Below are 26966 nucleotides of genomic sequence, written 5' to 3'. Positions count from 1 at the left end.
TCCATTTTTTTCACACTCTGCCGGTTGGCAACTGACAGCAAAAACCTGAAGTGTGAAAGTAGCCTTACTGCTGCAGCCAACATACAAAGACCAACGCATCAATTGAGAGCCAGCACTGGACCCAGAGGAGGGCAACTAATGTGTTTGTCGTTCTCCGACTATGCAAAACTATGCAATCGTTTGGACATTACTTTTATAACGTGGAAAACAAATTCCTGACTAGTCGAATTTCCAGTTTTGGGGGCTTTTGTCGTTTTCCTTTCCTTCTTTTAAGAGCCAACTTTATTTTCGTGTCAACAAATGCATGAGGGCTTGTTCTTTGGCAGGATGAGTTGCATTTATGAAAGACAGTGAATTTATCATGTGACGTACTGAAAACTGAAAAATTCCTAGTGTGGCAAAAAATGGAAGAAATACAAGTCCACAATTGTTTAATGAGCTTTGTTTTTACTTGTTCATTGCGCTGTGAAAAACGTGACCAGGCAGTGTGATTCTCTTGGTCAGTAATGGATATTAAATATATATGACGAAGGAGACAATTTCATCTCCAAAACGCGTAAGGGCAGTACGGCCCCTCAAAGTTACTGTACATGTAAGTGCAGTTTGCTCCCACATGCGGTCTAGCAGAAGTTTCAGGTGAGCCTCCGGCTGGGACTCCACGAATCTTCACCGCGTTCTGCGCTTGTGTGTCCACTTTTCTTGCCTTGCTCTCAACACAGGATCATCGGATGCACAGTGAGTGTTCACGGACAGTATATCCTTTTTACTGACAATTGTATCCTTGGTACTAGCGCAATATTAGTGCTACTTTAACCTCAGGTGCATATGATTTATTTATATGTATATGGATGTCTCATATGCAGTGTGAGTGATCACAGACCTCTATGAATAACCGTGACCTCAATACTAGTACAACTATAATATTGCAACCATAATTTTAGAGGCATACATCTGGTTTATGTGCACATCTCCTCTTTGAATACCTTTACCGTAAGAGACAACTTACACCGGAGGCACACTCTTGCATTTATGTACACTAAACAAGTTGTCTTCCTCCTTTTTCCCCCTCCCAAGAGTTCCCATCACAATATATTTACAATTACAATCTGGTTGGCTTGTAGCATTTTAATCTATTGCACAGCCTTTGTTGGGCTCTTGCTTGATTGAATGCAATTACATATGATATGGTTTGTAGGAAGTACACTGAAGACAAGCTAACAATTGGATAACCATTCTCACTTTTCTGTAGTATCTTTTGATCCCCAATTGTTTGCCATTTCAGTGTCCATCAGTTTTTTGGTTTCTGTCATCTTGGGTTTTTTTGTTTTTCATCTTCAGTATATATTCATTTAGCACAGTGACATACTTCTTTCAATCTTTGGTTCTCAACCTACTCGCACTACCAGTGGTGGTCAATGTCGTTTGCTGCTTTAAGTAGTACTTTTTTGAAATGCGAGTAAGCACAGGTGTCATTACATTCTTCTAGTCTAAAAATATATATATATCTCACACACCCACCCTTGAACTTGAGGTCATCTGATCACTTGTACTATATACAGCAAATACCCTAGTATTCCTGTATACGGTCTCATATGAACAGCAGCAATAGGTTGGCTTTAATAGGAGTATCATGATAAGCACAGGGGTCTTCAGCAGACTGCCGGCAACCCATTGGTACTCAATTATCGCGTTGCGGGGTACCAATGTGTGGTTCCAACAGCACTTTGCCCGAACCGCGCATTGACAGTGCTACACTGCCAACTATTGGAGGCAGATGGATGTTTGGCGCCCCTGAGGCTCAGTCGCCACAGAGGTACTGCACCTTCTCCTAAGATGTAGTGCCCCACCACCTAGGTAAGTTGGGAACTCCTTTCCACGCTCCAACACCTGCACCCACACATAGGATAGTTCAGCAGGACCACATTGCGGCTCCATGCTTAGAGGGTAGCAGAGGTGGGTGGAGTTAGATATAAAAGGTTGGGAAGGTTTAGAATTACAGGTTAGTCGACGGGAGGTCAGGCGGGAGAAGGACAGTCAGTCAGGAGAGTCTGAGGACGGGTCCGAGAGGAAGGAGATCCCTAGAAGAGGGAGAGGAGTGCTGCAGCTGCCTCAGTGATCTGAGCCAGCTGGCACGGGAAAGGAACAGAAGGAGAAAGACGTAGAACTGCAACCTAAGCTTCCATAAGAGAGAAGGAACAAGCGGAATGAAGGAGTAGGAGAACAGAGGAGTTGAGGGTTGGAAGAGGAAACCTGCCTATACGTTCTCAGCGCAAGGCCGGGGCCCGGTCCCCGAGGTTGTATGGACACTTATGGTTCTGCAGCAGACACTGGTGGAGTAGCTGGCTGTAAATGCACTACTCCCATCTAAGACTTGGGGCACAACAGCAACTGAATAGAGAGCCAGGACTCCCGAGAAGGGAGTCCCCGAGAGGCTACAGCTGTCTGCCTTACGAGCAGAGTTGTTAGGAACATCTGACAGGAGGAACTTCAGAGTATCACGGTACTGGAGCTCTTCACACCTTAAGGCGCAATAGAGGAGTCATTCAGGAAAGGTACAAGTTGGCGGAGTGTTGGAGAGAATGCTGACTTGCCTGGGAGGTTGATTGAGTCTCTGCCCCCGAGGACACGGCACGGAGGCAGGCACCAGTGTGTACCACGGACTGTGAGTAAAGCTTTGGAACTACAAGCCCTGGTGTCCTCCATTCATTTGTGCGCTAACACCGTCAGCACCGCTACATCTGAGTACCAGCATTCCTCACACCGCCTGCGCCTATACACTGCCCTGGGGTTACAGCTTCACCTGTGGGGAGCTACAACATCTATGCTGCAACACACCATCAGCCCCAGAGGATCTGCACGCAGCGTTGGCTTAACATCTTGCTTGCCAAGCACCACAGGTGGCGTCACGAACTATTCCATTAACTACATTTCCCCCATTACTTGGGCGCCCAGGGCCACGGACTGGGTCACCGCTGCTGTGACACATCCCCCTGACACTGGCCCGGTACTGAGTGCCCCACGGCCCTGGGAGGGCGACCCAGATGGCTGAATAATAGAGCCATCACCTGCAAACTCAGCTCCCGAGTCTTCATCACAGACATGGAACCAACTCTGGATTTAACAGTACATCCAGTGTCAGTAAGGGCTTAATATTAGATCAGAGGGAGTCCAACTTTCAGTACCCCAGTCACTCACCTGCTTGAAAGGGTTACACTGCTCTAGTGAGCATCATATTCCCTGGCCTAGCTCTGAGTTTTTAGAAGCATTTTACGTTTTTTTCGCTTTATCCCATTCAAATGAACTGCATGAAACGAATATGTGACAAAGCCACTGCTAAAAGTACTGAGCTGTACGCTGATTGCTAGCGTCTCTGGAAATAGACGATCGGTGGGGGTGCACTATTTTTTTGCTCATTAATATTCTTAAGACATCAACTTGAAAAGAAATTAAATTCCAAAGTTAAGTCAGAAAGTCAACATTGCTCACCTTGTACTCCTCCACAGATAATTCGTGGCAGAGAGCCTTCAACTCTTTTCTACAAAACTGAATACTTTTTTCAATCCGCTCTTTCATTTCTCTTTCTTCATGTATCATTCTATTAAACAATTTCTACAAAAAAGAAAATATCATGGTTTAAGAAAGCACAAGAGAATAAGGGAATGGGGTAAATAATCTTCAGCTTAAAAGGGTTACTGGTACTAAATATTAATCACGTAGCCTTATAGACAACCAATATCAGATGTGTAGAGAGGGTGAGTAGGGGGCAAACCCTTTGAACATTTAGGGAGAGATGCCAGCTTCCTCTTCAGTATTTACCAAGCAAGCATAAATCATTTTTGGTAGCAGCTCCAGTGAATGGATTAGTTGTAATACCAGGCACAGTCACTAGTAGTATGTAGTTGCTGGTAATCAAGACTTACAAATGACCATAGCTTCGGTCCACACGCAATCCGACAAAACATCCGATCGTACATGACAGAAAAAAAAAAAAACGACATTATGAAAACATGGATTGCACTCAAATGTCATCCAAGTGCAGTCATACTTTCACAGACTAACAGAATAAAGAATATGGAGAAATGTTTATTTGCAGGATGAGCAGTAATTTTTATTTGTGCTATGTTGGTGTACATTGCCATTTCTATTATGTTTGACAATGTATAACAATCAGACATTCACCTCAATGTGCCTTTTCACTTCTTCAATCCTCTGCAAACGCATCTCTTCTTTGATACCTAGCCCATCCCAAATGTCCATAAGACTCGCTAGGGCTTGGTTTGTGCTCGAGATAACCGACGAAGCCAAGATCTCACTAGATTGAGGAGGAAAATTAACATTTTACAAACAAAATTGTATACATCCAATAGAATAAAGGTATTTTAGCAAAATCTAGCATCACATACAGATTCCAAGTATAAAGACTATAGATCACGAAACAATGCAAAGCGATCTTCCTCTCACAATGCCACAAATTTGTGTCTTAAGGGCCTGTCACACTAAGAGATATCGCTAGCAATAACGCTATAACTTGTGACGTTATAGCGATATTGCTAGCGATATCGCTGTGTCTGACACTTACCTCCGACCGGCTCCCCCGCTGGTTATCGCTGATCGCGCGAGAACGTCCTGGACCGTTTCTCGTCTTCAGCTTCCTGCTGTGACGACGAGTGGAGCCGGGCGGGAGGACGTCAGGATCACCTGGTGTGACAGGTAAGTAGCGACCCCCGACCCCTGCGATGTCGCTGGTGAGATCTGCCTGTGTGGCAGCTCACTAGCGACCACTTAGCGATGCACCACCGATCCTGACCGCGTCATATCGCTGGTACATCGCTAAGTGTGACAGTACCTTTAAATGCGTTTGCCAGTTGATTTATACCCAGTTTAAGACCAACCCGGCCTCAGAGGATCACTACACGATCTATGATCACTCATTCAGTGCACAAAAGCTGACAGGTTCTGGTTCCCCATGACAGAGCGCTCAAGAAACAAACCAAAAGATCATTCCACATCAGGTGATCAGATCATTTACACTGTATGATCCTAGGAACGCTTGTCGAAGATAATCCTGCAGTACAAGTGCACCTTAAAAGGACCACACCAGCATTTAATTTTATATCGCCCCCCAGTTACCAGCACCCCTGTGCCGGCTCACACAGCATTTCTGCCAGGACTGGAATGCACTCTCTCAATGTCAGTCTATGAGACTCAGAGCAAGGATCTTATAGACAGGGGTGTATTGATTGCAGTCGCAGAGTGTGACTTCAACTGGACCCATGGAGTTAGGTGGCCTGTTAAAACAGTTTTCAGCTGCATGCATGTCCTCCAATGCACATTCAGCTGAAATGTATTGTGAAGCGGAGCAGGTGACTGTGAAATGCAAGTATTAAGGTTTACATTACACACATTAGCAAGTGTTAAAAAAGCACTCAAAGCTTATATCCTCTTAATATATTGCAATCACATTATATTGCCTTTCTACCCAGGTAAGGAATTTTTCGAATAATAAAACGCACCCCCCCTCACCCCCCCAAAAAAAACCAATTTTTTTTTTTTTTTTGGGGGGGGGGGGGGGGAGATATTGTTGTGTCATATAATCTGAATGTAGCTTACTCGGTGGAAGGGCATGGGAGCGGGTCCCAGGTGACAGGGTCGCTGCTGTAGGAATCTGGCGGTGTCAGGAGTCGGTGTTTGGCAGTGCAAGGCTGCAGCAGGCCCAGGGACTCAGGGAAAATGGCCGCCAGAGGCAGTATATGCGCAGATTGAAATCTTGGCTCTCACAACCAATTTCCCCAAGTTCACCGCCAGGAGACGCATGGGAAGTGCAGAGGCTCAACATTTTCTGAAAGCCCAGGGCCCGCCTCACCCTCGCACCACTCCAGCTGCCAGCTTCCTGCAGCTGGGACCCTGCCTCCTGGGAAACAGGAAGTCTCTTGTCCCTTCATTTATCATTCCCCTCTTCAACTCCTGACCCAGCTGCTGCCTCCTCCCACCTGCCAGGGACTTCTGCAGTGATTCATGATTCATACAGGTGGGAAAATTGACCTCCCGTTTCTACATAGAGCTCAGAAGAATTCCACTCGTCAGTTTTTAATCATGTGATGTCATAGACCTAATGGAAAAGAAGAATTCGCTGGATAGAAAAGCAAAATGAGCAATTGTAAGCTATATAATATGGAAGAGGATTTTTGATGGAAGTGCTGCATTAAAAAATATTAATCTCATGCGTACAGGGGTTTTAAGGTCATGCCAGGAACTTTTGTAGCTATTGACTGCCTTAACTACTGTATTTCATGGCTGCTACAGTCCATAAGATTGCATGTGGCTCAATGTGGATCATTACTAAAGGGGATCTGTCACCCCATTTTTCGAGTATCAGCTGCCGACACTGCCATCGGGGGCTTATCTACAAGCTTCTGTAAAGCTGTACATAAGCCCCCGATGTAACCTGAAAGATAAGAAAAATGAGTTATTTTCTACTTACCGGCGGGCGGTCCGGTTTTGGTCCGATGGGTGTCGCGGTCCGGTGCCTCCCATCTTCTAACGGTGACATCCTCTTCTTTGCTTCCCGTAGTGGTTCCTGCGCAGGCGCACTGCTCTGCCCTGCCCTATTGAGGGCAGAGCAGAGTACTGCAGTGCGCAGGCGCCGGGAGAAGTCAGAGAGGCCCTGCGCATGGCAGTACTCTGCTCTGCCCTCAACAGGGCAGAGCAGTGCGCCTGCGCAGGAGCCATGACAGGCAGCAAAGACGCCGCCACCGTTAGAAGATGGGAGGCACCGGACCGCAACACCCATCGGACCAAAACTGGATTGCCCCCGGTGAGTATAATATACTGTAACTCATTTTTCAGGTTACATCGGGGGCTTATCTATGCTTGATCTTTTGGCATCGTTTAACACTGTATGAGACCAGTGATCAAAAGTAAAAATTGTACATGCCCACAGTGAAAAGTCTTAAAAAAATAAAAAAAAACCCACTAAAATTAGTTTTGCCACTCAAAAGGCAGCCTTTCCAATTTCTGATAAAATAATAAAAAGTACACACTATTCGCTGCATCTGTAAAAACACACTATATAAAACTGGCACATTATTTATTCTGTTTAGTGAGTGCCATAAAAAAAAATTTTTAAAACATGCACTATGGCCCATTCAGCAATAAATTAAAAAGTTACAGCTCTCAGAATAGGATATTGCAAAAACATTCATTTTGCTAAAATATTGTTTTTAGTGTGTAAAAATAGCAAGTCATTAAAAAAAAAAAAAAACCACAAAAATCTGGTATCTCTAATCATACTGCCCCAATGAACAAATCGGTCACTTTTACTGAATTGTAAATGGTGCAAAAGAAAATAAATACTGAATTGCTGGTATGCGTTCATTCTGTGTCTGAAAAATTTTAATAAAAAGCGATCAAAAATTATGTACCCCAAAACTGATACAAAAAAATCTGCATCTTGTCCTGCAAAAAATAAGCCCTCACAGCTCTGTTCGCAAAAGAAAAAAAAAAAAAAAGTTACAGCTCTCAAAATATCGCATCAAAACCCCCCACTTTTTTATTCCGCGCTCTCCGCTGAGTGCTTACTTTAGGGATTCAGTGTAAATTCCCCCAAACAGGGATTCAGACAAAACCCGACGGAACCACTGACTTATGAGGCAGATGGAGTCACTTTAGACTGGTCTGTGTTCCGGCTGTGTTCCATCATTTTAGGCATCTTGTTAAGCGCACAAGCATGGGTGACCACAGATCTGTGCATGCCTAAAAAGGAGACCCCCAGAGCAGATGCCAAGCTGAATATGAAGTGTCTCCATTTGCTTCATTATGGTGGGTGGTTCCGCTGAATTGTATTTTTGTGGGATTTACACAGAAACGTAGCTACGTCATCAGAGGTCATTTGCGCAATGCATCAATGGGAACGGCCGTTGCCGCCAATGTAAGGGGGTGAAGCACTGAAGGAGCCGAGGGGGAGTTGTCTTCAGGGCTGTGGAATCGGTGCTCATTTTGGTAGAGTCGGTATAAAATGGACCGACTCAGACTCCTAAAATAAATAAATTGGGTACAGTAGTTCAATGCAGAATGTGGTGAATATTTTTTCATAGGAATTTGGGAAAGTTATGAAATGTCCTATAAATGGCTGTTCTATTCCTGACCTAAGGCTACATTCACACAAGAACAGGTTCTTGCTATTGTAACGGACAATGCTTCAAACATGATAAGTACAATTAAACTGATTAATGAGAGAAATGAACAACAGCTAGAAGAAAATTTGGGATTCAGTATGTTTGAGATGGAAGGCCACAGTGCTGTTCATGTACCTGAGGAACGAACAAACAAACAGAAGAACAGCAAAATTATACTGTAGAAATAGATGATCTTGTTGAAGCTGCTTCAAAACACTTTCATATTCATCGTATGCACTGTGTTGTGCACATGCTGCAGCTGGCAATAAGAGATAGTCTGCAAGAGGGACATGCTGGAAATCTGATTGGAAAAGTGAGGAAATTGGTTATTGCCGTCAGAACCCCTAAAATTGATTCCATCTTGAAGAGACGTGCTGGGAAAGGGGCAATTGTCGATCAAGCCACTCGGTGGGCCAGCACTTATTTAATGATTGAGCGATTGCTTGAACTAAAACAGTTTCTTATAGATATGGCGAACCCTCAGATAACCCTAAATGAAGGTCAAAAGGACACAGGTGGCTGAATTGAAGGAATTGCTTAATCACCCATTTACCGTGACTAAAAAAATTACAAGCCGAGGATTTAACTCCTGGCATTTTCATAAGGGAGTGGAAGAACTTGCTATTTTGCCTGTCCCAAAGAGGACATACCTGCTTCAATGAAATGGAGAGAGACACAGCTATTGGAAAATAAAATTTTTCTGGCAGCTGTTTATGTGGACCCAAGTCATCGTACACTGCTTGATGATCAACAGCTTACTAAAGGAAAAGAAGCTCTGACTGAGGTAGCAGTTAGAATGAGTGGCCTACAGGAGGACTGCCAGGCGCAAGAGGACTTGGGTCCTGAAAGTGCTACTGCTGCCATATCTTCATCCTCATCAGATGAGGCTTTTGACTTTGACAAGTTTTGGATGACATGAAGCAGGCAAAGCGTTGCCGCAAGGAAAAAGATTTCACTCAGTCTCCTATAGCAAGCAGATTGACCATATTTCAGCAAAATGTTTCACTTGCTCTCAAAGAAATAGAAAAATTCAACCGTTCATCAAAACTGACTGTGCAATTCCTTTATACCCGGAAATTGTTAGAGATGTTACAATGTGGTTACGGCTTTGCCTCCAACCCAAGTTAGTGTAGAGAGGTTGTTCTCTGGCCTTAAAATTATTAGGTCAGATTTGAGGTCATCTATGAAGGAGGATCTGATGGAGGCAATTCATTTCTTAGAACAAATTCATAGACTGCACAAATGTTATTTAGTATGTTTTTGATGAAAACTGTTTTTTGCCACTTACATAGTTTATTACATAGTGTATATATTATATACACACACATGTAATTGATATTACATAGTGTATTACATATTTGCAATTTATTAGTTTTTTGTGTTCTAAAGTTGTATTCCAATAAATATATATTATGTTCTATCATAAAAATGATGAAGTGTCTGGTGTTCACATTATACTACAATAAATTTTTCACTTAAATATAAGCAATATATGTGGGAGTCGGAGTAAGGGAAACTGATGAGTCGGAGTCGCAGGTTTGGCTTACCGACTCCACAGACCTGGTTGCCTTCCCAGCTCTGTGCCCGGAACCATTGAGCAGGGCATTAGGTTCCCCGGGGGATGCTTTAGAGGTCTGGACTGAAGCCAGGAACAGGGCAGGACTGGGAGCGGGAAAACTGCGTGCGTTTTCAGCAGAGCAGCGCAGAGACCAGAGGACGCTGACGCAGGAGGGGAGAGGATACGGGTACAGCCGCTGGAGTCAGAGAGACCGCGGACACAGGCGGTGGGCACTGAGTACGATAAGCCTGGTACTGCACTGCCAGGAAGGCTGCTGACTCCCCTCCTTGATGAGACTTTGCCTCACAGAGAGACTGCGTATCTCGACCAGACGCTTCCCAGCAGAGAGACCGGGTTAGGTGCTGAAACGCTCCCGTGACCGAGGGGCCTTCAGTGACGGGACAGTGACCTGTAAAGAGAGATTGTGTAAGGCAGAGCCCCTGACCTCGGCGGGAGAACACCGCTGCCTTATCAGAGAGAAGGGCTTGGAGCAAAGGGGGATATCGTCAGCCTCATAACCCTTTGGCTCCCGCGTTAAACCCTCATACTCCAGCTGGGCTACATCGAGGACCCCAGAGACCGAGGACAGCAAGCACCGCTGGTGCCTCGGTGCCAACATTGGACAAGAGTGATCCCTCCAATCAAGACCCCTGAGGACTGATGTTTGTCTCATAGGAAAATAACTTTTCTACTGTTTGCACCAGGGCTGTGGAGTCGGTAAGCCAAACCTGCGACTCCAACTCCTCAATTTCCCTTACACCGACTCCAACTCAGACTCCACGACTCCCACATATATTGCTTATATTTAAGTGAAAAATTTATTGTAGTACAATGTGAACATCAGACATTTAATCATTTCTATGATCCAATAATCAAGATATTTAGATAGATATTATGTTCTATTTATTGGAATACAGCTTTAGAACACAAAAAACTGTAATAAATTGTAAATATGTAATACACTGTATAATATCGATTACATATATACAGTACAGACCAAAGTTTGGACACCTTCTCATTCAATGAGTTTTCTTTATTTTCATGACTATGAAAATTGTAGATTCACTCTGAAGGCATCAAAACAATGAATTAACACATGTGGAATTATATAATTAACAAAAAAGTGTGAAACAAATGAAAATATGTCTTATATTCTAGGTTCTTCAAAGTAGCCACCTTTTACTTTGATTACTGCTTTGCACACTCTTGGCATTCTCTTGATGAGCTTCAAGAGGTAGTCACTGGAAATGGTCTTCCAACAGTCTTGAAGGAGTTCCCAGAGATGCTTAGCACTTGTTGGCCCTTTTGCCTTCACTCTGCGTCAGGTTTAATAATAAGCAATTTTACCATGAAGGCCTGCTGCACAAAGTCTCCTCTTAACAGTTGTTGTAGAGATGTGTCTGCTGCTAGAACTCTGTGTGGCATTGACCTGGTCTCTAATCTGAGCTGCGATTAACCTGCGATTTCTGAGGCTGGTGACTCTGATGAACTTATCCTCCGCACAGAGGTGACTCTTGGTCTTTCTTTCCTGGGGCGGTCCTCATGTGAGCCAGTTTCTTTGTAGCGCTTGATGGTTTTTGCCACTGCACTTGGGGACACTTTCAAAGTTTTCCCAATTTTTCAGACTGACTGACCTTCATTTCTTAAAGTAATGAAGGCCACTTATTTTTCTTTACTTAGCTGCTTTTTTCTTGCCATAATACAAATTCTAACAGTCTATTCAGTAGGACTATCAGCTGTGTATCCACCAGACATCTGCACAACACAACTGATGGTCCCAACCTCATTTATAAGGCAAGAAATTCCACTTATTAAACCTGACAGGGCACACCGGTGAAGTGAAAACCATTTCCGGTGACTACCTCTTGAAGCTCATCAAGAGAATGCTAAGAGTGTGCAAAAGCAGAAATCAAAGCAAAAGGTGGCTATATTGAAGAACCTAGAATATAAGACACAGTATTTTCAGTTGTTTCACACTTTTTTGGTAATTATATAATTCCACATGTGTTAATTCATAGTTTTGATGCCTTCAGAGTGAATCTACAATTTTCATAGTCATGAAAATAAAGAAAACGCTTTGATTGAGAAGGTGTGTCCAAACTTTTCGTCTGTACTGTGTGTGTGTGTGTGTATATATATATATATATATATACACATACATACACACACACTGCACACCTCAGCTGCTGCAAAACCTCATACTGCACACCCCTACACTTGAAAATAAAGCCTGCACCTTAAGAAGATGTGGTGGTGAATGCAGTCTATTTATTCCAACTATCAATTGATGTTGCTGTGTTACTGAAGACGAGCAATGCCTGTCCTGGGCGTACTTTTGGGCAGCTATGAGGTGTACCTGACTGGTGCTAAAATATATATATATATATTACACACACACAGAGAGAGAGAGAGAGAGAGAGAGAGAGAGAGAGAGAGAGAGAGAGAGAGAGAGAGAGAGAGAGAGAGAGAGAGAGAGAGAGAGAGAGAGAGAGAGAGAGAGAGAGAGAGAGCAGATTTCTAATCTGCTTTTGCTATTGAAAACATTATCTATGAGCTCAAAAACCTTTCAGGTGATGTCGTTTTTTAAAAAGCTGATCTGCTTTTGCAACTGAAAAACGTATCCTCAAAAAACGCAGGAAAAACGCTGTGTGAATGTAGCCTTAGATCAGGAATAGAACAGTCATTTATAGGACATTTCATAACTTTCCCAAATTCCTATGAAAAAATATTCAGCGCATTCTGCATTGAACTACTGTACCCAATTTATTATATATTTTAGGAGTCGGAGTCTGTCCATTTTATACCGACTCCACCAAAATGAGCACCGACTCCGACTCCACAGCCCTGGTTTGCACTCTGTATATGTCTCTCTGCTGTTGATATAATTTGTCCCATCATATTCACTTTTATACTGTTTGTTTTACCAGTATTATCCCCTGTAAATAAACCTCCCTTTTATGGTTGGTCTGCCTGCTCCGTGGTGACATATACCTCACCTGCACATTATTACATTTGGCGTAGTCGGCAGGATGTCACACGAAGGCGCGGACGGAGCGGACCAAGCAGTCAGGGAAGGCCCCAAGACTAGCATTTCTCTGGGAGCTATGTTGAATAATCTGCTGAGGTTTACGGGGAACAATGTGATGTTATGGAACTGGACAGAGAATTCAGGGGTTACTACGGATGCACCCCTTGGCACCAGCACTAGAGGCAGAAATAGCATTGATGGCCTTGGAGGGGGGAGGCACGGGACTGCATAGCCCCCCCCCCCCCCCAAGGAAAGAAATAATTTGGACAAGGTGCTGCGTATTCTAGAGGAGACACATGGGGACCCCACTGACGTAGGGGAACTCCGTATGCGACTGTTCCATCGGGTGCAAAGAGAGGGGGATACCGTGACCCAGTTTAAGAACGCCCTACAAGAGCTCCACACTGCTATTAAAAGAAAGGATGGGGTAGGTGTAGGGTCAGTAGATGTGGTGCTCAGGGATCAGATGGTGACGGGGTTACGTGACGGAATGATGAAGCAGGCTATGCGAGAGCGCCTGCGGGTGAAGCCAGACATAACCTTCTCTGAAGTAGGTAGTGAGGCGCGCACGCGCGAGCAAGATTGACAGGTTCAGTGGGAAAGGTGCGGAGCAGGGAGGCAACCACCACTGAAGACAAAGTCCCCCGATGGGTGGAAGACCTGAGGATGGAGATCAGTAAGTTCCGCAAAGAAATGGCAACTTCAAGGAAGATCTAGGCAGAGAGGTCCGGTCCACTGATGCGAGGAAGAGGAGCTGTTCCCCGAAGAGAAGCTGCAGCTACCCAGAGAAGACATCCCCTCACATGCTATACTTGCGGAGAGCCCAGTCATATCGCCCGGTGGTGTCCCTAGCGGCACCGACCATCCCGGCGGCTCCCGTTAAACTAGGTGGCTCCGAGCACGAGGGACACTGCCTGGAGCGTGAAGAGCAGAGGGTAAGGGGAAATAGTCCCACCAGCCTTGTTTCCATGTGCCCCCTGGTCTGGGCCGAAATCAACGGGCGAGCTGAGCGATGCCTGGTAGACACCGGTTCGCAAGTGACCACCATGCCCGAAAAATTTTTTTCATAGACACTTCACAGAGGCGCTGCGGCCTGAATGGGGTCCAGTCATTAAACTTACGGCGGCCAATCACCTACCCATCCCGGTCGCAGGGGTGGTGTGGCTGAACATAGAAGTCTGTGGAAAAGATGTGGGAAGAAAAGGAGTAGTGTTGGTAGATGGAGAAGCCGCTATGCTTGACAAGTGTGACCAACCTGTCAATCACTTTTCCAAGCGATGCTTCAAAAAAACACTTGTAAAACACTTGTGTTTTGCGGGAAAACGCATGCGAATACCACATGCATTTTACCCGCGGTGGGGAGTTGTGGAAATGCTGCAGTACTCTGCTCTCAACAGGGCAGAGCAGTGCGAGTGCGCCTGAGCCACGACAGGAAGGAAAGAGGACGGCATCGTGTGAAGATGGGAGGCGCCAGACCCCCCCTCCCGAGTGAGTATAAACTAACTTGTTTTTCTTCTCTTTCAGGTTACATTGGGGGTATATCTACAGCATTCTGTAATGCTGTAGATAAGCCCCTGATGGCGGTGGCCGCATCTTATATACCAAAAAATAGGTGACAGATTCCCTTTAATGTTCAGTTTGTCTGAAGGAGGGGACAGCGACGCCAGCACTAAACAGGAGGCGAGTATAGGCTTTATTATTTTATCAGGGCCAAGTGTGGGGTATGACAGGGAATGGTTCAAATAGTGGACAACTTCTTTAAATAAAATTGCATTTTTTTCTTTTCCGAAAACTCAAACCAAAACCAGAAGTTCATTGCGACACTGCAAAAACTGTGGAAATAGCCTTATAAGTAATTTTATGGTCACAAACTATTTGGAGTCCATCATTCTATAGTGAGATTATTCACTATGTGGTGTAGTGACCACTGTGTCCACTAGGGGGCGCTGTGTGGATGTCCTAGGAGAGAGGATGAATGGCAGAATCCTGAATGACAGTTATGTATCTCAAGGTGGATGGCCTTGAGATGGAGACTTATGTGTGTGTTGATCAGCAGTGATACTGCTGAGGTGCTGTTTCAATGTGTCAGGGAGAAGTCTCCAGGGAGACGGGCTAGCCTAGTTACCTACAAACCCACCCAGGGGTGTGTGTTTAAGAACGCTATTGTAAAGTGTGTATGAGTGGTTGAAGGACCTGTGATGAGGTCATAGCCATGTGACCCGGTGGGCGTAGCTACTGACCATATAAGGTGGCCAGGGTAGGTCACATGGAGTGTATGCGGGGACCTGGTTGGTCCGTTTTGGAAGGTCCCGTCTGAGAGAGATGGGGCTGCCTTCTGACAGCAAGTGAACGCTGTGTTGAATGGCTGCACGTGCCTGGTAATTCCCTGGAGGGAATGGACGTCTGCAGCATGGTGAAGGAACCATGAGTGAACCCTGACGGGTGAGATAACTGAGGCTGAAGAGCCTGTGTATGCATAACCTGTGTGACTACAGGGATTACAGAGCTGAACTCTGTCATGGACGCTATGCTGATTAAGTGAAGTTTAGGTTACTGCTGTGGGTTTATGATGCCTAATAAACCGCATGGACTATGATTTTTTTTATGGAAAACCCGTGTTGGATCTGGTTTTGTGGCTGCTAAGCAGGGCTGTGGAGTCAGAGTCGTGGAGTCGGAGTTAGTTTTGGTTGGAGTCGGAGTCGGTAGAAATGTACCGACTCCAGCTTTAAAAAAAATGTATTAATATTTCATAATTGAACTTTCATATGAATTTTATAAATGTTACTCAAATATATATGTTCTATCAAACTATGAACAACAGTGATAAGCAGTTCCGCTGGAGATAGAGACATTTCTTACTTCTTGTGTGTCACTGTTCTCCACTGCCCTTATCTAATCTTATACTTGGTTAACCTCATGCTGCCCCAACCCCCCTACTTACAATGTATGAAACTGAAAGTGAAAATGTGTTGCAAATTCTTAGTAGTAAAGCTCCTCCTCTAGACTAGATCATACTAGGTGTGCGTCTTCCAAGCATCTCACAGCTGCCTGCTACTCAGAAGAGGAAGACTGTAAAGGCCCCGTCTCACTAAGCAATCTCGGTAGCGAGATCGCTGCTGAGTCACAACTTTTGTGACGTAACAGCGATCTCACCAGCGAGATTGCTGTGTGTGACAGCGATCAGCGAGCGGCCCCCCTGCCGGTATCGCTGATCGCTGCAAGAAATCTCTGGACATTTCTTTTGTCGCTGGTCTCCCGCTAGCCAGCACGCATCGCTGTGTGTGACAGCGGGAGACCAGCGATCAGGTGTAAAAAATAATAAAAAAAATAAAAAATATAGTTATTCTCACCTTCCGACGTCCCGTTCAGCCATCCTGCCTCTCTCCACGCTCCGGTCCCAGTGATCCTTTGCATGAATGACCGCGAGACTTTGTTATCCCTCGAGACCGTGACATCTCGCGGTCATTCGTGCAAAGGATCACTGGGACCGGAGCGTGGAGAGAGGCAGGATGGCTGAACGGGACGTCGGAAGGTGAGAATAACTATATTTTTTATTTTGATTCTATTTTTTACAGGATGGCCAGCGATGCCGGGCGCTCGGCATCGCTGTGCTGATCGCTGGTGAAGCTGTCTGTGTGACAGCTCACCAGCGATCACATAGCGACTTACTAGCGATCCTGACACCTTGATATCGGTGTCGGGATCGCTGGTAAGTCGCTTAGTGAGACGGGGCCTTAAGAAGTATTATCCTTTCAACAAACTTTGCATCAATTAACTGTGAGTACATGAGGAATAATAACAGTATTACTGACCACTATATCAGTTGTACGACCTGGCAATAATTTTGTACAATTGTTTTTAGGAAAAACAATTGTCATTTGGATTGTGAATGCAGAATTAAAAACCTGAGAATGTCAAAGAAGCATCACATTAAATCAGCTGTATTTGAACATTTCACCATCACTCAAGATAGAAAACATTATGTCTGTCAGTGTATGACAAATGATCCAGACGAAAACAAATGCTGTGAAGCCAAGATGAGTGCATATTCAGGCAAAGATAAAAATGCTCCTACCAGAGCTTCTAATCTAAAGAGACATTTACAGCGCTTTCATCCAGAAGTACTGAAAGCAGTGGATGAGAAAGACTGCATCCAAACCAATGAACCAGTGCCCAGCTCTTCCAGCCAAACAAAGGAGCAGAGAACTTTGCAGCCATCAGTTGCAAGATATTTTGTCAGTGACAAAGTTACTGTGACAATGACAGTAGATACATTTAAAAAACAGATCATAGAGCTTGTTGTAAAGGATAGTGTGCCTATTTCATTATTTTCACGACCAGCTTTTATGTGTCTGAATGGGGAAATGGCCCGCAAGCTGGTGTTTCTCTGGAGAGAGAGAGTATTAGAAAATTAGTAATCGAAACAAAAGGAAGAACTTAAAAAAACTCTCAAGGGACGCATTCTGTTTCTTAAAATGGATGCCTGCACACGTCACAGAGTGAACTATTTTGCCATCAATGTCCGATTTGTTTGTGACAAAAATGAAATAGTTACCAAGACATTGGCAGTAAAAGACACCAAAGCTCATCACACCAGTGAGTTTCTCCAGGTCTTGGTGGAAAAGGTTCTGCAAGACTATGAACTTAAAAAAGAGTAGGTTCTTTCTGTCGTAACTGACAATGCTTCAAATATGATAAGTACTATTAAGCTAATGAATGAGAGTAATGATGGTGACCAGCAGCTAGAAGAACATTCTGGGTCCACAGACACAGAAATGTTTGAAATAGAGGAACACAGTATTGTAACTGAGGAGCAAACTGAAGTTGCTTCAGATGAACAGCAACATGACAGTTTAGATGATCTTGTTGAAACTGTCAATATGTTCTTTCATTCATCACAAGCGCTGTGTTGTGCATACGCTACAGCTGGCTATAAGAGACAGTCTGCAAGAAGGACATGCTGCTGCACTGATTGGCAAGGTGAGAAAATTGGCTACTGTTGCCAGAACCCCTAAAGTTGACTCAATTTTGAAGAGACGTGCTGGAAAAGGGGCAATTATTGATCAAGCCACACGATGGGGCAGTACTTACTTAATGATTCAGCGCTTGTTTGAACTGAAAACCTTTCTTGTAGACATGGCTAACCCTCAACTGACGCTAAATGAAAGTCAGTGGAATCAGGTGACTGAGCTGGAAAAATTGCTAGAGCACCCATTTACAGTGACTAAAAAATTACAAGCAGAGGACTTAACTCCAGGTATTTTCTTAATTGAGTGGAAGAACCTGATGTTTCGCCTGTCCCAAAGAGGAGGGTTAATTGCAAGTGGCATTGCTACATCAATGAAACGGAGAGAGGAGCTACTATTACAAAATAACATTCTTTTGGCAGCTGTTTATGTAGACCCAATGCATCGGATTCTTCTAGATGATCAACAGCTAAGTAAAGGAAAAGAAGCTCTGTTTGAAATAGCAGTAAGGATGAAAGGGTTGCAGAACAGTCAGGAGGAACAAGAAGAATTTGGTCGTCCTGCCACATCTTCACCCTCATCATCAACTGATGAAGAATTTAATTTCGAAAAATATTTGGATCACAAGGACCGTGCAAAGCGTTCCCGCATAGAAGAGTCATCCCTATCAAGGAACACAGCCAGTACATTTCAGCAGAATTTTTCATGTGCACTAAAAGAAATTGAGAAATTTGACCGTTCATCAAAAATAACAGTGCAACAAGCGATTCCTCTGTATCCTGACATTGTCAGAGATGTTGCCCGAGTGGTTACTGCTTTGCCACCAACACAAGTTAGTGTAGAGACTCTGCTCTCAAAATAATTAGATCAGATTTGAGGGCATCCATGAAGGAGGATCTGACAGAGGCAATACTTTTTCTGAGGACAAATTTATAGATTTCTTCTTATTAACTGCATAAAAGTGTTTATTGCATATTTACTTACTGTTTAGAAAAGTTTATAAAAGTTATTTGCTATATTCTAATTGTATTCTAATAAATGTAGTTTTTGCTCTAAGTGGTCTGATTACTTATATGATGGTGAGAAACTGAATAAGCACGATGTTTAATATTTTACAACAGTAAATTTGTTGTTATGAATTGGCCATTTATGAAGGAGTCGGAGCCTGATAAAATCCAGGAGTCTGAGTCGCAACTGTGGCTTACCAACTCCACAGCCCTACTGCTAAGCGAGTATCCCCTACCCAATTGACAGCGCTACCTTACAACAAGTAGAAAACATTCAAGAAAGTTGACAGTTTTCCTAGGAAATGCAATCCAAGTTCAGACATGCTTAACGAAACTGCAGAAAATCTAAGAGACAGCTCAAACACAAAAGACAACTGACATTTTAGATGTTCAAATTCACAGCAGTACACAATGTGGCAGCATGGCTAAAGATTGCAACGTTGCTGAACACGCTACAATGGTTACTGTGCACGCATGAATGCAAAGCCAACCTGGTTACATGCTTTGGAGACTCCCATGAATGAAAGAGCAAGACCCCCCCCTGCCCTTTATTGCAGGTGATCTCTGTTCTTAGAAGAGATCTTACCTTGATAAAACCACCTTTATATTATGTAACAGTGACACCTAGTGCCAATAGTGGGAACTACACTAACAGAACCTCACATGCTGTAGAGGAGGGGAGGGGATACAGCTGTCACTTACAGTATAGCAAGTCGAAAAGGTTTTGGAGAAACTCCAATTCACGCAAAGTTTTTGTGACAGTTCCACAACAATTCTCTGACATTAAGGCAGGGTTCACACGTAGCGGAACTCTCGCGGAAATTACCGCGAGAGTTCCGGAATTCCATTCCGCGGGAAAATCGCATTTTAAATTCCCGTGATTTTCCTGCGGAAAAACTAGCATTTTGCAAGCGTAATTAGCTTGCAAAATGCTAGCGTTTTCCAAGTGATCTGTAGCATCGCTTGCAGAACTGGTTGACAGGTTGGTCACACTCGTCAAACATAGTGTTTGACAAGTGTGACCAACTTTTTACTACTGAGGCTGCCTATGCGGCATCAATAGTAAAAGAAAATGTAAAAAATAATAAAAATAAAAAATGGTGTTATTCTTACCTTCTGACGTCCCGCGCAGCCGTTCCCAGTAATCCTTTGCGAAAATGCCCGTGATGACGTCCAGTCTCGCGGGATCGCGACGTCTTGCGGTAAATCGCGATGACGTCGAGCGAATGACCGCGAGACTTCGCGATCCCGCGAGAACGGACGCCATCGCGGGCATTTTCGCAAAGGATTACTGGGAACGGGAGCGTGGCGGGAAGGCTGCGCGGGACGCCGGAAGGTGAGAATAACAATATTTTTTTATTTTAAATTCTATTTTTTACAGGGATATGGTACCCAAAGCCCGGAGGACAGTCTCCTCTCCTCCGGACCGTGGGTACCATCCGCAATTGTTCTGCTTACTTTTCGCATGGTGTGCACAGCCACATACGGAAAGTAAGCGGAACAATGCATTCCTATGGGTGCGGGATCGCCGCGATTCCACTAATGAGAAAGCTGCGTTTTTTACCACGAAGCGATTCCGCTGCGGTAAAAACCGCAGCATTAGCACAGCATTGCAGAATCCCATAGGAATGCATGGGATGCTTATTTTTCGCGGTTAAAACCGCCGCGAAAAAAACACCACGTGTGAACTCAGCCTAAAGAGAACATGTCGCGTGAAAAACAAAAAAAGACAACTTAACCTGCAGTTATGGGGTTAATCTGCAGGTTAATAGTATTCTGTACCCACCCGGCACTTAGACCCCCACTCCTGGAAATAAATTGTTTGCCTTCAGGTAACATTGGGCATCAGGCACAGGGGTGGGATCAGTAACCCCTCTGTATATGACCACATCCCTGACACTGACTGACAGCTGTCTGTAACACTGAGCTGCTGTCAGTCAGGGCTGGGGGTCACAGCACGGTCACTGAATCCATGCCGCTGCCCCTGACACCGGATCGCTGCCAGGGAGAAGAACGTCCAGTCCTTTCCGGCAGTGGCGTATCCAGGGGGGGGCAGCCGGGGCAGTTGCCCCGGGCGCAGGCAGCAGGGGGGCGCAGTCGGGCCGCCCGGCCGCCTAATGCAGCGGTCCGCAGTATGCCAGTATCTCCCCCTCCCCCCGGCGGCTGCGTTGTGCCGCTACCAGTCCTGGGAGTCGGCAGTTCTCTGTGTCGGCTGTCAAGCTGACAGCCGACGCAGAGAAGGAGGCTGCGCCCACTCCCAGGCAGCAATTGTACTTGGCGTCGCTCTTACCGCCGGGTCAGAGCGACGTCAGCAGCGTGATCAAGTCATGTGATCACGCTGCTGACGTCACTCCCGGCGCCCAGAGCGAACGCTGGTGGTAAGTGTGCTCCTCTGTGGAGCTGAAGAACCACCGAAGATGGGAGATGGGGTGTTAATGAGCGGAGATGGGGTTTAATGTGGGAATGGGGGTTAATGAGTGGAGATGGGGGTTAATGTGGGAATGGGGGTTAATGAGTGGAGATGGGGCTTAATGTGGGAATGGGGGTTAATGAGTGGAGATGGGGGTTAATGTGGGAATGGGGGTTAATGAGCGGAGATGGGGCTTAATGTGGGAATGGGGGTTAATGAGCGGAGACGGGGGTTAATGTGGGAATGGGGGTTAATGAGCGGAGATGGGGCTTAATGTGGGAATGGGGGTTAATGAGTGGAGACGGGGGTTAATGTGTGGGGGTTAATGAGTGGAGATGGGATTAATGTGGGGATGGGGGTTAATGAGCGGAGATGGGGGTTAATGAGCGGAGATGGGGGTTAATGAGCGGAGATGGGGGTTAATGAGCGGAGATGGGGGTTAATGAGTGGAGACGGGGGTTAATGTGTGGGGATTAATGAGTGGAGATGGGATTAATGTGGGGATGGGGGTTAATGAGTGGAGATGGGGGTTAATGTGGGGGGATTAAGGTTAACCCCTTCACCCCCAAGGGTGGTTTGCACGTTCATGACCGGGCCAATTTTTACAATTCTGACCACTGTACCTTTATGAGGTCATAACTCTGGAACGCTTCCATGGATCCCGGTGATTCTGACATTGTTTTCTCGTGACATATTGTACTTCATGTTAGTGGTAAAATTTCATTCAAATAACTTGCGTTTATTTGTGAAAAAAATGGAAATTTGGCAAAAATTTTGAAAATTTCACAATTTTCCAACTTTGAATTTTTATGCCCTTAAATCACAGAGATACAGCACACAAAAAACTTGATAAGTAACATTTCCCACATGTTTACTTTACATCAGCACAATTTTGGAACCAAAATTTTTTTTTGTTAGGAAGTTATAAGGGTTAAAAGTTGACCAGCGATTTCTCATTTTTACAATACCATTTTATTTTTAGGACCACATCACATTTGAAGCCACTTTGTGGGGTCTATATGATAGAAAATACCCAAAAGTGACACCATTCTAAAAACTGAACCCCTTAAGGTGCTTAAAACCACATTCAAGAAGTTTATTAACCCATTAGGTGCGTCACAGGAATTTTTTTGAATATTTAAAAAGAAATGAACATCTAACTTTTTTTCACAAAAAAAATACTTCAGGTTCAATTTTTTTTATTTTACCAAGGGTAACAGGAGAAATTGGACTGCAAAAGTTATTGTGCAATTTGTCCTGAGTACGCTGATACCTGATTTGTGGGGGGAATGACTGTTTTGGCGCATGGCAGAGCTCAGAATGGAAGGAGCGCCGTTTGACTTTTTCAATGCAAAATTGGCTGGAATTCAGATTGGACGCCATGTCACGTTTGGAGAGTCCCTGATGTACCTAAACAGTGGAAACCCCCTACAAGTGACCCCATTTTGGAAACTAGACCCCCCAAGGAACTTATCTAGATATGTGGTGAGAACTTTGAACCCACAAGGGCTTTACAGAAGTTTATATCATACAGCGGTACAATTAAAAAATCATATTTTTTCCACAAAAATGATCTTTTCACCCCAATTTTTATTTTCCCAAGGGTAACAGGACCCTAAAAGTTATTGTGCAATTTGTCCTGAGTACGCTGATACCCCACATGTGGGGGTAAACCACTATTTGGGCGCATGGCAGAGCTCGGAAGGGAAGCAGTGCCATTTGACGTTTTTGGCTGGAATTGAGATCGGACACCATGTCGCGTTTGGAAAACCCCTGATGTACCAAAACAGTGGAAACCCCCCACAAATGACACCATTTTGGAAACTAGACCCCCTAAGGAACTTATCTAGATGTGTGGTGAGAACTTTGCACCCCCATGGGCTTCACAGAAGTTTATAACAAAGCCATACAATTAAAAAAATCATATTTTTTCCACAAAAATTATCTTTTCACCCTCAATTCTTATTTTTCCAAGGGTAACAGGACCGTAAAAGTTATTGTGCAATTTGTCCTGAGTACGCTGATACCCCACATGTGGGGGTAAACCACTATTTGGGCGCATGGCAGAGCTATTTGACGTTTTTGGCTGGAATTGAGATCGGACACCATGTCGCGTTTGGAAAACTCCTGATGTACCAAAACAGTGGAAACCCCCCACAAATGACACCATTTTGGAAACTAGACCCCCTAAGGAACTTATCTAGATGTGTGGTGAGCACTTTGACCCCCCCAGTGCTTCACAGAAGTTTATAATGCCCGGGCGTGAAAATAAATAATTCGTATTTTTTCCACAAACATGATCTTTTAGTCACCATTTTTTTTATTTTCCCAAGGGTACCAGGAGAAATTGGACCCCAAAAGTTGTTGTCCAATTTGTCCTGAGTATGCTGATACCCCATATGTGGGAGAAAACTACTGTATGGGCACACGTCGGGGCTCGGAAGGGAAGTAGTGACGTTTTGGAATGCAGCCTTTGATGGAATGGTCTGCGGGTGTCATGTTGCCTTTGGAGAGCCCATAATGTACCTAAACAGTGGAAACCCCCCCACAAATGACCCCATTTTGAAAACTAGACCCACTAAGGAACTTATCTAGATGTGAGGTGAGCACTTTGAACCCCCAAGGGCTTCACTGAAGTTTATAATGCCAGGGCATGAAAATAAAAAAATCGTATTTTTTCCAGAAACATGATCAGTTAGTCCCCAATTTTTTCATTTTCCCAAGGGTAACAGGAGAAATTGGACCCCCAAAAGTTGTTGTCCAATTTGGCTTGAGTACGCTGACACCCCATATGTGGGAGAAAACTACTGTATGGACACACGTCAGGGCTCGGAAGGGAAGCAGTGACGTTTTGGAATGCAGACTTTGATGGAATGGTCTGCGGGTGTCATGTGCGTTTGGAGAGCCCCTGGTGTACCTAAACTATTGAAACTCCCCACAAGTGACCCCATTTTGGACACTAGACCCCCCACGGAACTTATCTAGATGTGTGGTGAGCACTTTGAACCCCCAAGTGTTTCACAGAAGTTTATAACACTCGGACGTGAAAATAAAAAAATCATTTTTTTCCACAAAAATGATATTTTTGCCCCCAATTTTTTATTTTCCTAAGGGTAACAGGAGAAATTGGTCCCCAAAAATTGTTTTGCAATTTGTCCTGAGTAGGCTGATACCCTACATGTGGGGGTAAAACACTGTTTGGGCGCATGGCAGAGCTTGGAAGGGAAGGAGCACCATTTGACTTTTTCAACTGAGAATTGGCTGGAATTGAGATCAGACGCCATGTTGCATTTGGAGAGCCCCTGATGTGCCCAAACAGTGGAAACCCCCAATTATAACTCCAACCCTAACCCCAACACACCCCTAACCCTAATCTGAGCCCTAACCCTAAGGCTGTGTGCACACGCTGCGGATTTTGCTGCGGTTCCGCAGCGGTTTTGGCTGCTACGGACCCGCAGCAGTTTCTGCTGCGGTGTACAGTACCATGATTCCCTATGGGAATCAAAAACCGCAGTGCAGACGGTGCAGAATTTTCCGCGCGGATTATCTGCGGTTTTCAATCCGCAGAAAGAATGGACATGACATGTCTCCTTCAAACCACATATCCAAACCCTTTCCACTTCATGCCGACTTCAACTCAAAAATATTTCACGCATCCGTTCATTCCTCACCCAAGAATCTGCAAAAACCCTAGTCCATGCCCTCATCATCTCTCGCCTTGACTACTGCAACCTCATGCTCTGTGGCCTCCCCTCAAACACTCTCGCACCCCTCCAATCTATTCTAAACTCTGCTGCCCGACTAATCCACCTGTCCCCCCGCTATTCCCCAGCTTCTCCCTTCTGTCAATCCCTTCACTGGCTCCCAATTGCCCAGAGACTCCATTACAAAACCCTAACCATGACATACAAAGCCATCCACAACTTGTCTCCTCCATACATCTGTGACCTCGTCTCCCGGTACTTTCCTGCACGCAACCTCCGATCCTCACAAGATCTCCTTCTCTACTCCCCTCTTATCTCCTCTTCCCACAATCGCATACAAGATTTCTCTCGCGCATCACCCCTACTCTGGAACTCTCTACCACAACATATCAGACTCTCACCTACCATCGAAACCTTCAAAAAGAGCCTGAAGACCCACCTCTTCCGACAAGCCTATAACCTGCAGTAACCACCGATCGACCAAACTGCTGCACGACCAGCTCTACCCTCGCCTACTGTATTACCACCCATCCCTTGAAGATTGTGAGCCCTCGCGGGCAGGGTCCTCTCTCCTCCTGTACCAGTTATGACTTGTATTGTTTAAGATTATTGTACTTGTTTTTATGTATACCCCTCCTCACATGTAAAGCGCCATGGAATAAATGGCGCTATAACAATAAATAATAATAATAATGAAAACTATTTTATATAAAAAATAATTATTTTGCATCACTTTATTCTGCGAGCTATAACTTTTTTATTTTTTCGCTGATGATGCTGTGTGGCGGCTCGTTTTTTGCGGGACAAGATGACGTTTTCAGCGGTACCATGGATATTTATATGCGTCTTTTTGATCGCGCGTTATTACACTTTTTGTTTGGCGGTATGATAATAAATCATTATTTTTTGCTTCATTTTTTATTTTTATTTTTTAAGGGGTTCGCTAAAAGGGTTAACTAATGGGACAGTTTTATAGGGCGGGTCATTACGGACGGGGCGATGCCTAATATGTGTACTTTTATTGTTTTTTTTTTATTTCCAAAAAATGGATTTATTGAGGGAATATTTTTTTTTTTTCTAATTTATTTGGCGATTTTTTTTAAATTTATTTTTACATTTTTTTTTTAATTTTTTTTTTACTTTATTACATAGTCCCAGGTGGGACATCACTGTCCTGGTGCCAGACCAAATTCTTGCCCCGGGTGCCAGAAAGCCTAGATACGCCTCTGCTTTTCGGACCGGGGGTCTTTCCAGGACGCTATTAATCAGCAGATCAGCCCCACGCCTGTTTCTCTGGGGCCATTTAACACCTTGATGAAGCGGCTTTTAGTGCGCTGGACAGGTGCTGTGCTAAGATCACACCCCGCCACGGATGACCAGGTATGAGGCGGTTCCCATATTTTTAGAATGTAAAAAAGAAAAGGAAACAGCGATCCAGTTGCTGGCTGGATACTGGGGCTGGGCATTGCGCCAGTATGAGAACTACTGAGGAAAAGGTGGCAAAACAGAAGACATTTTAGGACTCGAGTTCCCAATAACACGGATGGCTCCTGTACTGGAATGCTTTATCTCCGTGGTATCAGCTCTAAAACGGAAATAAGGCCTGGACACGTGACCGGAGCCAAGGGGTTAAGGTCCATGGCTTATCCGCTCCCGGCAGGAGTCCTGAGGGCAGGGCGCCCGCTGTACAGCACGGTGAAGCGTGTAGAGCGCCCCCTAGTGACGCGCTGCCGCACATTACACCGTCAGGACACGGTATACCGGGCGGTGCGGGGAGTCCCATTACCGCTCCCAGCCCACGGCATTCCTCACACACTACTCTCCACACTTGTCTTCAGGTCACGCCAACCCCGCTCTCACCTTTTCCTCGTGAAACGTGACATCCTGGGGCTCCGTTGACCCCCGGTTCGCGTCTTCTCCTGAAGCAGCGCTCTAAGCCGAGCACAGATAACGGGCGCCGGGGAACCGTAGGTTTCAAACTTCGCACCAACGTTTCTGTTAAGGTTTGATTGGACGAGCTTAGGAAGAGGCGGGGCCTGAGAGCGCGCTAGAAAAAATGTCACGTGACGATGTCGAGTGGCGTAAAGGAGGGGTGAAGTCACGTGATGGCGACACTCG

The 26966-nt window shown here is 44.9% G+C and overlaps 1 protein-coding gene across 2 annotated transcripts in view; it reads right to left on the bottom strand.

Moving 5' to 3' along the window:
• The window catches only part of LOC141047257 (protein regulator of cytokinesis 1-like), a 73647-nt gene extending 46721 nt beyond the window's left edge, over positions 1-26926 (bottom strand). The window contains exons 1-3 of one of the 2 annotated variants that reach the window (XM_073542271.1): positions 26709-26926; positions 4180-4312; positions 3487-3609 (exon numbers count right to left, since the gene is read on the bottom strand). In XM_073542271.1, coding sequence (XP_073398372.1) covers positions 3487-3609; positions 4180-4312; positions 26709-26731 — 279 coding nt within the window. In that variant the 5' untranslated portion in view covers positions 26732-26926. The remainder of the gene's footprint in view (positions 1-3486; positions 3610-4179; positions 4313-26708) is intronic. The other variant, XM_073542264.1, reaches the window with a different exon arrangement.
• Positions 26927-26966: the final 40 nt, after the last annotated feature.

Source organism: Dendrobates tinctorius, unplaced genomic scaffold, assembly GCF_039654945.1.
Source record: "Dendrobates tinctorius isolate UK_male_01 unplaced genomic scaffold, ASM3965494v1 ptg000011l, whole genome shotgun sequence".
Taxonomy (NCBI): Eukaryota; Metazoa; Chordata; class Amphibia; order Anura; family Dendrobatidae; genus Dendrobates; species Dendrobates tinctorius.
This window is presented reverse-complemented; position numbering and strand designations above follow the sequence as displayed.